A 13,758-nucleotide genomic window follows, 5' to 3' on the forward strand; every position below is an offset into this window, starting at 1 on the left:
TTTTCAAATAATAGATTTAATCCTTCACTAACCAATAAATTAAATACTCAAATACAATATTTTAGAATTACTTTTAAAATTGTAATTCATAATTAATCACAAAAAAATCTCGAAAAAGATAATAAATTTAAACTTCAAACCTTAACCCTCAAAAAAATAATAATAACTAAACTAAACTTTACTTGTAAACATAAGATTAATTTGAGGGAATAATCTTTCTCAATGTCAACAAAGATTGTAATTTATTGAATTATACATTGAATCTCTCTCTCTCTCTTTAATTGTTTTGGTTATCTAAACAAACCTACTAAAACCCAAAGAGGTTTTTCTGGTGAAGGTTTTAGTAGTGTGTAAAGCTGTTGTTAATGCCTTGTGGTGGAGTGGGATTGTTGATTCCACTGCACCCACTTATGCTCCAAAGGCCTCCAGGACCCTCAAGAATTATAAAAGCTCAATTCACTCTACAGGAGTGGGATTGCTGTTTGCAGTAAAATTATTGGTAATGCATTTTAAGAATACTTTGGCAAGTTCATTGATATTTGCTTCTGCAGGGTTGACTGCATTGACACAAAAACAAGTATACACAACATATATCATCCGCATAGCAATGGCTTTCTTAACAACTAAGCTTTTAACATATGATCAGTTTCCTCCCAAATGCCATAGCAAGTTGACACAATGCTTCATATTAATCGGTTATGCAGGGATTATAGAACCTTGCATATGTTACAGCATCTGGCCAAGAAATAACCTGTGCTAGGTCGCTATTCTCACGCTTGAAAGGTACAAATTCCTGCTAATACATATCTGATTCGGTTACAGACTAGCTTAAGAAGAAATATGGTGATCCATATTCAAGATGGATAGTGTAGATTCAAGAAAGGAGGGTGAAAATCAGCAGCTGGACAAGCTTGTCATCAATAGTTGTAATTAGTTCAGAAACGGAATGAATCACTGGATCCATACTTGCTCCTCATATTGTAATGGTCAAACTTTGAGTTATCATAGACCACTGGCTTGGTCTCCACAGGTTTTTGATCTGTCCCAGCTGTTCCAAAAACCACCTCTCCTGTTTTATCACGTTGGCGATGTCTCGTTCTTTCTTTCTGGATCTTAGACCTGCTGTAAGGAGGAACCTCAGCTGACCCATAGAATTCTGCAAATTCTTGTCGTTTGGAGGAACGATGCTTGCTAGACAAAGAAGGATCCTTGAAGCTGCTTGATTTTATTATCTTTGAAGGCTTCATTTCTGAATGCTTATCACTTGTATTAGTTGTATGTGTCTGCCGGGTTTCGGACACCGGAGCTGGAGTGGTCTGCCTTTGAACTAACGGAGGTGGGGCTTCATCTTCAGGCATCCTAAGAGAATCCTTCATTGGTGTAAGACCTTTCTTGGAGCCCCTTGATCGGAAACGAGAGGGAACAAAATAAAGGAACATTGTGGCCATTGCTTCAAGTGCAAGCTTGGATAGATCCATGACAAGTTGGCCGAAAGATGGCCACCCGGGTTCCTCCTTCACACTTTCCACAATAGGAGTGGGCTTCTGCTTGCGTGGTTGTTCTTTGAATTCACTCTCTGTAGGTTGCTGCTGCAACAGTTTACACATCAGATGAAGCCAATAGAGCAACAATCCATGAAAAACAAATTAAAGGCCATGAAAAACAAATTATTTTGGGGCAACAAAGTATAAGATGCTTTGACCTCCCAATACCATTATAAAGGAAATCAACAACAACAATACTGAAATAGATATAGCAATGAGGCAGACATGGTGCTTGTTAGCACACTTCCCTACAAAGACAACTTGAAGCCACAACTAAAACAGCAGCAGAGCTTATTGGTACATGTGTGAGAAAATTAATATGGAATATATCTTTGCAGCAAGGGTGGCAGAGTAATTTAAAGTTCATGAGACTGAATTTGCTCACCAAAAAGAGATGAAAAAATAAATAACAGTCAGAGTGCTGTCAAGGTTGTTATAATTGTCATGTTACGTTGTTGAGATGAAAAGTAAGAGTTATACCATTCTTGGGAAGAAAGAAGATCCAAATCCCTGCTGAAGCAAGCATGTAGCATATCCAACCAAGACTGCACCAACAACCATCAGGATATCTGCGAAAAGGCCAAAGTGTGAAAGTAAGTAAGTACTTTGACGTAACAAGACTACAGATGCACAATTGTTAATGTCAAAATTGTCCAGATGACCACTTGTTCAAAAGGACTTATTTCATCCTGGCTAAAAGCCTGTACTACAAATATTAATAAGGTAGCTATGATTTACTTCAACTGTCACACTTATCACTATAGGTTATCCTCAGTAAAATGGCTGTCCCAGCCCAGATTATGGGCAACAATATTCCAAATTTAAGGGCCAGACTTGTTCCCTGTTTTATCAACTTTGAAGTTCTGCTAGAAATCTTCCTGGATGGGTTGATTCTTTTATTCTCAGAGGTAGGCTTATATGTGGTCATCTTGATGAGACAATTCATTCACCAAAAAGAAAAAACATTAGATCCATTATATTGTTGCTCAAGAGAGTAAACTAATATCTAACCAATAAGAAAATTAATTTCTCAAATAATCAGATTGGTGTTTTTCTTTAGCAGGGGGGGGGGGGGGCAGGGGCGGCAGTACTGTAACAGAAAATTGACTATGCAACAAGAAGAATTGAAGGTAAAAAAGGCTATGCACATTGTGATGCATATAGATAGGAGTACAACCTGTGGGAGAAACAGAACTATACTGATAATCACAATCGTCTTGGTTGAGGGAGATTTGCCGAAGGGCAGCATTTCCTCTATCAATAACTAACAAAGAACAAGTGGGCTGAACATACGCTACATCAAAATCGTTTGAGAACTGTGCATCCTCACTGGGTCCATCCCTATATCCCGCAACATTTGATTTTCCTCCAGCAATAGTTGTGACACCTGCTAATAATTACCAGACTCAACATCCTTTTCCCTTAGAAATTAATCTACAATAGGGGCTGACAACTTCGATGAAGATACATTATTTTTCCCCATAATGAAAGCAAAAATAAAGGATTTCAATCGACGCAGCTTCAATAGTTCTGATATATCACTACAGTAGAGTCATTTCATTATTTAACGCTGTTTAACATCTGCATAGATGGATGACTTTTATTTGAATTTTTATCAATTAACAAATTTTATGAAGACAATTCAACCTCAGTTCTAAGTTTATTTTTTTCAGTTAAATATATCCTTCATCATTATCTGCATATACCTGCATCTCCTATCTTTCTGATAGCAAGATTCATGGTATCAGCAACATACACATTTCCTTTATCATCCATGGTTACACCTTTGGGATGATTGAAACGAGCTTCACTTGGCTTTCCATCCACATGCCCTGTGTAACCCTGAAATGACCCAGCAACCAATCTTCCCCGGCTATCTGCAGCAATCAGTAATCATAAAAAATAAGACAAAGCACATATTTATCACCAAATTAATAAATCAAAACAAATAATTCCGACAAACCCTTAGCATAAAACGTTCCTATTTGATTCACTAAATAAACAGCATAAAAAAATAGAGAAAAATAAACATTTATAGTTCTCATATTCACTGAGCAAAAAAAACTTCTCTCATTCAAAAAGATTGAACACATACATTGTGATAATGGTGGAGTAATCTTAACAATGTTACTATTAACTTCATCAACAGCAAATAATTCGCCATCCTCAGAGACGCGAATTTTGTAAGGAACAACTCCAATCTCATTGCCTTCAACCACAGTCTCAACTAAGTATCCATTCTCAAATTGAAGAACATTTCCATCTGTAAAAGTAAAAAATGGAAACCCATTAAAATATTAAAATTCATACAAAACACAGAATTAAACATTAGAAAAAATCATATGTTTACCTGATTGGGGGGTTTTGGTGGAAGACCTGGTCCATTTAAGTAAAGAAGAGAAGTGCTTTATCAACGGCCCTAAGTAAATCACATTACATTTGAGTAAAACGTTAGAACCAACAAATAAGACCCAGAAAAAGGGTTTAACTAAAAACAACAAGAAAGCCCATTTGAGCAAATTCTAGATCAAAAGAATTAAAAGCCAACAGCTTTACACTAACATGTGCAAAAGATGAAGCAAAGAAGCACAGAAAAAAAAATGTAACATTAACTGAAAGCAGAAACAAGTAAATAGAAAAAATTAAATTAAAAAAACACCCATTAAACCAAAAAGATGAATAGAATCCAAGATCATCAAAAAAAAATTTCAGAAAAACAAAAGAAAAGGGTACCAGCAGGGGCAGCATGAGCTTGGAAATGAAGGGTGTAAGGAACTAAAAGAAGTATTAGTGTGAAAAAGAGATGGGATTCTCTCATTTTCCTCTAACTAAGCTTAGGAAGCTAGTCCTTCTCCTACGGCCAGTAAGGAGAGAGAGTGAGAGAGACAGAGAGAGAGAAATTTTGGGGCGTTAAAGGTAAAGTAAAAGGTCAAAGTAACATTGTATTTTGTTGAACTTTTTTTTAAAGAGTTTTTTTGAGGGAGAGAACAAAGTGTACTTTAAACAAAAATCTTCAAGTTTTGCAGTCCCAAGTGAGTAGCATTTGTCTACTATTTGGAATGGGATAACATTCAGGTGCTTTCAAAATGGATTTTTTATAAGTTAAGTGTCAGATTCTGCCTCAAAAGAGTTCTTTTTTATTGATTAGAAATACTGAAGTAGAATTTATCCACAGTGGGTGCAACTTACAACTTAATCATGCTTAGAGTTTTAGATTGCTAGAACAGGGTGCAAAACACACAAAAGTATGTTGGTATATTAAAAGGCCATGACTATGTTCACCTACACCCATTTAATTGCTTTGGGTAAATGGGGTCCAATGCAAAGGACAAAGTAACAACTAGTCGACTATGATCTCAATTGAGACTATCGGCAGGGGTACGGTTAAAACTTTTAAAAGCTATATGTGAGTTCACTTTCTAATTTATTAGGTTAAATAAAAAAAACAAATATCTATTAATACTTTATTATCTCAAGCTAAATCTATACCTAAAAAATAATCCTATTCAGCACTAATCTCGTGAATCTGAGGGACAGGTCTAAAGAGGAACCTGAAGCCAAGCCAATGGGACATCACATGAGCTGATGGGCAGAGACAGAGACAGGGCCTAAGGGGCTGCGGGGGATGGCCGCCTTTGTCACCTCTTAGGTTTTGATGATTCCTTTGAAATGCTATATTTTCTCAGCAAGAAAAATGGGGCAAAACTCTTTGATTAAAACGTTCATAATCCTGCTAATTTTTGGCACTTGGATGCTTTATTACAACATTAAGTGTTTATTCAATCTTTTATGTTTTATGTGTACATAATACAATTTAAATTATATAATAAATAAATATGAATATTTTTTTTAAAATTGAGATAAAGAAATTCAAAATCTATTCTTTCAATAAAAAAATCATGAACTAAACATTCAAATGCAATAACTATGAGTGTTGACCTTAATCACAACCTAAGCATTCGTGCATGCATGAAACATTGAGTATGGGGCAAGACTATATACATCGAAGTGGTTGCAGTTTAAGAAATTATTGCGGTACACACTTCTAGCATTATGTACAAGAATATAAATATTTGTCTTTAACTTGGATCTCCATCTCAAAGAGTGCAAATTAACCAGCAAAGAAGATTCATTATGTGGCTATTCTCAGCATATGTCTTCCTCTCTCTTTCTCAACTCACTCTTTCCTTGTTATCTGCACGGGCGTCACTCTGCCATGGAGATGAGCGTCTTGCCTTGTTGCAATTCAAGGAAAGCTTTATCACTTATAAGAATGTTTCTGCTGATCGATGTGTTCTTCCCAAGGTTGATCAATGGGAATTTCAAGGTGCTGATTGCTGCTCATGGGAAGGCATCGAGTGTGATCACATCACTGGCCATGTCATCAGCCTTAACCTCAGTAAAAGCTGTCTTCATGGATCTATCAATTCCAGCAGTGGCCTGTTTCGTCTTGTTCATCTTCAAAAGCTGAACCTGGCTTTCAATAACTTTAGTTACTCCGAGATACCATCAGCATTGGGCAATCTTTCGAGGTTAACATATCTGAACCTTTCTTTTTCTTTATGTTTTGGTCAGATTCCATTTGCAATTTCAAAAGCTTTCCAAGTTATCTACTCTCGACCTGTCTCTTAATTTTGCTGCTGGTAATCCTTACGGAGGATTGTTGGAACTTAAAAGGCCTGATATGAAGAACTTAGTACAGAATTTAACCTGCTTGACATACCTTGATCTTTCTTTGGTAGACGTATATTCTCCACTACCAAGTGTCTTGGCAAATTTGTCCTCATCAACATCTCTTAGTTGCCACAATTGTAAATTGTTTGGCAAATTCCCAGCAGCTATTTTCCAACTACCCAATCTTGAGCTCCTTGAGGTGTCCAAAAATACGGATCTTGCTGGTTATTTGCCAGAATTTTACTTCAGCAGTCAGCTTAAGGTATTGTCAATTTGGAACACAAGTTTTTCTGGTGAAGTACCTGCCTCAATTGCGAATCTTCATTCTTTGGAATTCCTGGCACTTAGCCATTGCAAGTTCGCAGGATCGGTGCCCCCTTCACTCAGTAATCTCACAAAGCTCACTCATTTAGGCCTTGAAAATAATTCTTTTACAGGTGAGATATCTTCTTTTTTGTCAAACTTCACCAACCTGATTTTTCTCTCACTTCGCCACAATAAATTTCATACTTCTGAGATCCCTTCCTCTTTCGAAAAACTGATTCATCTGGAGAGGTTGGACCTGGCTGAAGGTTCGTTTAGTGGTTGTTTCCAAATTTGGCTCACAAACTTGGCCCAACTAAGATATCTAGACCTTGGGTTCAATGAATTACAAGGCCAACTTCCAAGCTCAATTTCAAAACTCAAGAACCTTCAGTATTTCGACAGGGCCTCGAACAATTTGAGTGGTGTAGTGGAGATGGAATCATTACTAGGGCTCAAAAATTTGGAGATTTTAACTTTATCCTTCAATAATTTGTCAGTGCTCACCAAATCTAGTGCGAACGCCACTCTCCCCAAGCTTGGGAAATTACGATTGGCTTCATGCAATGTAACAGAATTTGAAGACTTTCTACGCAACCAAGAAGGACTCAGGACTCCAGACCTTTCCTTCAACCACATTCATGGCCATATACCAGAGTGGCTATTGAACATGAGTAGAAAAACTTTGCTCCTGATAAACCTTTCGCATAACTTTCTAACTAGCTTCGAGGAGTCTCCGTTAATTCTTCCTTGGACAAGCCTAGTTCTTCTAGACATCCGCAATAACATGCTCCAGGGCTCACTTCCAATTCCGCCACTCTCCACTATTGTATATTTAGTCTCCAACAATTTACTCACAGGAGAAATCCCCCGTGTTATGCAACGTTAGCTCTCTTCAAGTTCTTGATCTGTCTTACAATAATTTGAGTGGCATGATCCCCCAATGTTTGGCCAACTTCAACAAATCTTTGTCGATATTGAATTTGCATGCCAACAAGTTTTACGGGCCAATTCCACAAACTGGGAAAGTCGGAAACAAATTACAGTATATTAACTTGGGCTGTAACAAGTTTCACGGACAAGTTCCAAGATCATTGACCCGTTGCAGGATGCTACAGTATCTTGATCTTGGGGACAATCGAATCAAAGACACTTTCCCATCCTGGTTGGGAACTCTTCTAAACTTGAAAGTTCTCATTTTGCGTTCTAATGAATTTCATTGTGCAATTGGGACTCCAGAGTCTGGTCTTGCATTTCCTAAGTTGCATATCGTTGATCTCTCCTACAATGAGTTCACCGTTGTTTTGCCTTTAAATTGCTTGAAAACATGGAATGCTATGAAAAGTCTCAGTGCGGAGCCCTTGAAGTATATGCATGCCACTAACATACTTGTGTATCATCTCGTCTATAAATATCACAATTTCTATAATTACTCAATGACATTTACCAACAAAGGTATAATAATGGAGTTTGCGCTCATTGCAAACAAGGTTATTGACTCACTTAAAAAGGGTAATGAGGGGGGGTTTCTTCTTAAAGTCGACTTCGAAAAGGCCTATGACAATGTTGATTGGAGATTCCTTAACTTTATGATGACTAACATGGGGTTTGGGGTGAGATGGAGAAGATGGATAGGTGGATGCATTTCGAATGCTAAAGTGTCTATTCTCGTCAATGGGGTGCCCACAAAGCCTTTCAAAATGAGACGTGGGTTACGACAGGGATGTCCGTTATCTCCTTTCCTCTTCAACATAACTGCTGAAGCCTTTAGCATGATGATGAGTAAGGCGGAGGAGATTGGGTTATGCCAGGGCGTCCCAATTGGGAGTAATGGATTGACAATTTCACACCTCTAATTTGCAGATGATACTATGATTTTCTGTCGATCGGAGATGGAGAACCTTCGAAATGTTAAAAAAGTGCTTAAGTGTTTACAAGTAGTGTCAGGGCTGAAAATCAATTTCCACAAGAGCTGTTTTATGAGGGTTGGGTTGGAGGAGCAAGTAATGGCGAGGGGAGTCGATAGTATTGCTTGTCAAGAGGGTGATTTACCAACGACTTATTTGGGACTTCTATTGGGAGCTAATCAACACTCAGTGAGAACTTGGAAGTCGGTTATTGAAAAATTCGAGGCACGTTTAGCTGGCTGGAAATCAAAAGTGTTGTCCATTAGAGGTAGGGTTACCCTACTAAGGTCAGTTTTAGCTAGCCTTCCCATCTTCTTCATGTCCTTATTTCAAATTCCCAAAGGGGTGGTGAAAGAGTTAGAGAAAATTGAGAGGAGATTTTTGTGGGAAGGTACAGAGGAGAAACGTAAGTTGCACCTTGTGGGGTGGGAAAAGGTGAATAACTATAAGGAAAATGGGGGACTGGATATCATTAGTCTTGAATTAAAAAACAGAGCTTTGTTGAATAAGTGGATTTGGAGGTTTGGAAGTGAGAGGAATAGTTTGTGGAGAGAGGTGATCGTGCAGAAAGTAGGTGGGAACCCTTCTAATTTACTGCCTGAGCCAAACAATAATAGGAGAACTTCTCGAGTGTGGTCTAACATCCTCAAACCCTTATCCCCCTCTAATGACTATTTTTTGCAGATAAAATCTAACTTACAGATAGTGATTGGTGATGGAAGCAACATACGCTTTTGGAGTGATAGTTGGGTGGAGAGGGGAGTGCTGAAAGATCTTTTCCCAAGAATGTACGCCTTTGCTAAAAATAAGGAAGGTCGTGTTGGTGAGTTTGGTACTTGGGTCAACGATAGATGGTCATGGGATGTGGAACTAAGAAGGAGGCCTCTCGGGTGGGAAAAACTACAGTGGAAAGAGCGCAAAGCTACCATTGAGGAGTTCCACCTGTGTAGGGATCTTAGAGATACTGTGGCATGGAAAGGTTCGGCTACAGGGGCTTACAGTGCCAGATCTTTCTGTAAACAGGTTTTCCAAAAAGATTGTTTGGAGGATAGGACATGGAGAAATATTTGGAAAACCTAGTGCCTCACCGTATTGAGATCTTTTGTTGGCAGGTGATGCACGAGAGGGTCGCGGTCAAGCAAGAGCTGGTGAAAAGGAACTTAATGGACCAGGCAGGAGCGGTGTGTGGACTCTGCAAGAGTGAACCTGAATCGATAAGACACTTGTTTCTCCACTGTCTTGAGGTTTGGTATGTGTGGATGAGATGGTGCAGAGAATGGGGGGTCACCTGGGTTATCCCAAAGGATTTAATTAACTCATTTAATACTTGGAATGCTGGTTTGGAAGGGAAAGAATAGGTCAAAATCTGGTGCATGGCTTTTTTTGCTATTTTATGGTCTGTGTGGCTGTATAGAAACGATACGATCTTTAGAGGAGTCACTTGGAATGCTGATCAGGTTTTTGATCTTGTTAAAATTAGAGTTGCCATGTGGGCTCAAGCTAAGTGGCCTCTTGAGTATGGTGTGGTTTTAGATACGTATAGATTTCCAGCTGAGGGTGCGATGGTTAAGAAAAAAGAGAGAACCAGAACTGCGGAAGAGTGGAGTAAACCACACAAAGGGGAGATGAAATACAACGTAGATGGGGCAGCTCAAGGTTGCCCGGGGGAGGCAAGGATTGGACGCATCATGAGAGACGATGAAGGGAACATCAAAATTGTTTTCTCAAAAGCGATAGGAGTGGATGATGCTAGTGCAGCTGAAGTTAGAGCGATTAGGGAGGCTTTTTAAACTTTCGTAGGGTCAAAATGGGGAGCCACACATTCTTTGATTATCGAAAGCGACTCAAAAAATGTTGTCAAATGGACTAACAACCCTTTTAAAGCTCCCTGGAGGCTTAGGAAGTGGATTTTGCACATTGAAAGGCTGAAGAATGAGGTAAGGAAATGGGATATCAAACACATCTACAGAGAAACTAATCAACTAGCTGATAGTTTATCTAAAGGAGGTGTGTAGCGTCAGGTTGAGTTGTTGAATGTCTATGATTAATTTCTGGTGTTTGAGCTCGTGTCTTGGTTGGCTTTCCGGTTGAGTCTGGTGATTCTTGATAGTAACTATGAGGGTTCTAAGTTTTTTGAATTGTGGTGGATGTCGAGGAAGTTCTGTGGCTAAGTTCTTGTGTTTCTACTAAAAGGATGATTGAAGATTCGCTTCTAGACATGAAAAGGATAGGGTGACACTGAAGCTTCTGCTTTTTGTAACTGGGGGTCAATGGTGGATATGGTCTATATATGTTTTGAAGATGCTGATGGCTCTCCTCTTGAAGGGATCCCACAATTTGTGTATGCTTCAGCCCAGGGGTTCTTTTTTGTTGCAGCCACTTGGGGAATGAGGTAGGCTAAGGGGTAAGCTTGTATTGTGTGGCTACCCCATTATCCTGTTAGGTCGTTAGGGAGTAGTTGTTATGGAATACTGTATACAGTTTTTGTTCCTGTCCACCTAGTAATTTTTTAGGGTGGTGGGAGTTGCTTCGGTTTTCCTTTGGAAAGGTACAAGAATGACTGTTTTTTTTTTTTTTCTGGGGAGGGTCTGTTGGTTTGTGTGTATGTGATCTATTTGGATGCTCCTTTTGTGATTGGCTTTATTGTGATTAAGGGTTGTTATCCCCAAATAGGTGAGTAACAGACTTTAATCATGATTGTCGTCTCCTAGAGGTGAACCTTTAGTATCCTCTATTATGGAATGAACAACAACTTTTTTTTTAAAAAAAATGAAGTTTACGCATGTCTCAAAAGTGTTAATTGTTATTGATCTTTCATGTAATAGATTTCAAGGTCAAATTTCGGAGTCAGTTGGGAATCTAAAAGGGCTTCAATTGCTCAATCTCCCCAATAACCTTCTCGTTGGCCAAATCCCACCAGTCATAGGATCCCTGTCAAACCTTGAAGCATTGGATCTTTCTTGCAACAAATTGGTCGGGAGAATCCCTTGGCAACTAACGCAGCTCAATTTCCTTGCAGTTTTCAATGTCTCTGACAACAATCTCACAGGGCGTATTCCACAAGGTCGACAATTTGATACATTTGACAATAGTTCATTTGATGGGAATTTGGGGTTATGTGGAAATTCACTATCAAAAAAATGTGAGGATTCTGACACTCCATCACTTCCATCATCGAAAGAAGAAGAAGACTGGGTATCAATTTTCCACTTTGGTTGGAAAGTAGTGTTGATTGGTTATGGCTTTGGCATGGTGGTTGGGTTGATCATAGGGAACATCACAATCACGAGAAAAGATGATTGGTTCATGAAGACTTTTGGAAAGAAGCGATGGAGGAGGCCTATCAAAAGCCTAGCAAGGTGGTAAAAGAAGAGTGCAAGTGGCAAGACAATGAAACCTATCAAAGCCAGCATGCCTTGAGCTATCATAGGTGAAGTAGGCTAGCTTTTACTCGTTCAAAAATCTCCAGCTTATGTAATAGCAGTAACTCTTAATCTTTTTAAGTTTTTGTAATTTGTAATTATTAGATGTTGCCGAGAATATTCATAGATGCTGTTCATTTCTAAATGGAATGTAACTTCTATAAAATGGAGACAGCAAACATTAGATTAAGAAGCTCAATCCACTCACTACTACACAAGAAATGGACAACGAAGGCTACAAAAAGATCCTCACCACGGGCAACATAAATAACATACAAAGCCTTGAAACCCAACGAGACTTTATCTCAATGGCAATAAAGACTTTTGATCCTTTTAAATCCCAAGTTGGAATACCGTCATTTGGGATTAATTTGATTTTATATAAATTTGTTGATTTTTTTTATAAGTGAAAAGAAATTTATTAAATAATGTAGAGATTACAAAGTTAACAAAATATAGAATCAAGGAAAGAAATTACACATTATAAGAAAAAACAAAAAAAAAGATCGTACTAAAAATCCAAAATAAAAAAAAAAACCCTAAAACTACAGTTTATGAATTTATTCTTCTTCATTTGTTATAGTTGTATTAAGAATTAATAATTTGATCGTGGTATAATGTTTACTTGTATATATATATACAATCTCATTTAAAAACAAAATCATATTCGTCATGAACTATATATTGCATATGGATTATTACTTATAAAGAATATTAGAATTCTTAGATACATGTTAGTTTTTATAATTTGAGGAGAATTATTTGCAATATCTTTACACATATTTTTTTCCCTTTTATTTATAAAAATGGTGAAATTATGTACAATGAAGTTAAGACACTTTGAGGTGATCCGTTGGAAAATTTTTTATAGAAAATTTTTATACAATGAAGTTAAGACAACGGAAAATTTTCTGTTGGAAATCCGTCGGATAGTTCTAGGATTAAAAATATTGAAAACCCGGTTGAAGTTTCCAACGAAAATTCAGTTAGAACAAGTTATTCCCAATGGAATTTTTCCAAAGGAATATTTCGTTGGAAAATTTCGTTGGTAATAATAATTTTTTATTTTCTTTAAAATATTTCTAAATTTTTATAACTTTTATTATTCTTTATTAAAAAATCGATATTATTAAACTCAAATATATTCATATGTGAAGTTTATAATATTTAAAAGTTTAATGATGTTTTATTTTGCTAATTTTTTTACTTGTTTTAAACTTTATTGAATCATAAATTATAAATTAATAATTTCAAATTAATTGATTCTATAATATTAAAAAATTGATAAAAAGAAAATAATAAATATTTAAATTTTAAAAAAACACATGATAAGATCTAATAAGAAATTTTTAAAAAATACTAATACTTTATGTATGTTTTAGGATTAATTAGTTAATATATATAAATTAAGAAGATAGATATATAATGAACTTATTAATTTAATATATTTAAAATATATTAATTTATTATATCTATGTATACAAATTAGAATGATAGCTATATTAGAGTATAGATATAAACCTGCATTATTAAAAGGAAAAAACTTATTGTATTAATATTAAATTACAAGTTATATTCTTTAACTTATATAACTTTATAAGTTAATATATATATATATATATGTATGTATGTGAGATATTTAAATATCCTACATAAATATATATTAATATGTTTTATATGTAAGCTCATAGTAATTTTAGTTATATGAGTATAGTTATTAGTTTTATTAGTTATTATCATATTTTTCATAAAATTATATTGATTAGCAATTATACAATTTTTTTAATATATTTCAAATTATATTACATAATATTTGCATCATTAATATATATAATAAATGTAGTAATATACCATTATGTTTTATATTGAGTAATTTTTAAACATTAATTTATTGATAAAATTCTAAAT

The 13,758-nt window shown here is 36.3% G+C and overlaps 2 protein-coding genes across 3 annotated transcripts; one reads left to right on the forward strand and one right to left on the reverse strand.

The window, feature by feature from the left end:
• Positions 1 to 593: 593 nt before the first annotated feature.
• LOC18594332 (NHL domain-containing protein) lies at positions 594 to 4,479 on the reverse strand. 2 transcript variants are annotated; one of them, XM_018124876.2, is made up of 7 exons: positions 4,278 to 4,479; positions 3,895 to 3,963; positions 3,640 to 3,807; positions 3,251 to 3,421; positions 2,722 to 2,931; positions 2,025 to 2,113; positions 594 to 1,586 (listed from the first exon to the last, which is right to left on the reverse strand). In XM_018124876.2, the coding sequence occupies exons 1-7, from the start codon at positions 4,360 to 4,362 to the stop codon at positions 936 to 938; spliced, it is 1,443 nt and encodes a 480-aa protein (XP_017980365.2). In that variant the 5' UTR covers positions 4,363 to 4,479; the 3' UTR covers positions 594 to 935. The 2 variants fall into 2 exon arrangements, with proteins under 2 accessions (XP_017980365.2, XP_017980364.2); XM_018124875.2 differs by having other exon boundaries at positions 594 to 1,589.
• Positions 4,480 to 5,678: 1,199 nt separating this feature from the next.
• LOC18594330 (uncharacterized) lies at positions 5,679 to 11,794 on the forward strand. Its single transcript, XM_088808669.1, is given in 9 exon segments — positions 5,679 to 6,146; positions 6,148 to 6,802; positions 6,875 to 7,394; positions 7,396 to 8,303; positions 8,385 to 9,451; positions 9,541 to 9,653; positions 9,843 to 10,191; positions 10,660 to 10,820; positions 11,197 to 11,794. Coding segments are annotated over 9 exon segments (4,839 nt in total).
• Positions 11,795 to 13,758: the final 1,964 nt, after the last annotated feature.

Source organism: Theobroma cacao, chromosome 7 (genome assembly GCF_053813885.1).
Source record: "Theobroma cacao isolate CCN51 chromosome 7, ASM5381388v1, whole genome shotgun sequence".
Taxonomy (NCBI): domain Eukaryota; kingdom Viridiplantae; phylum Streptophyta; class Magnoliopsida; order Malvales; family Malvaceae; genus Theobroma; species Theobroma cacao.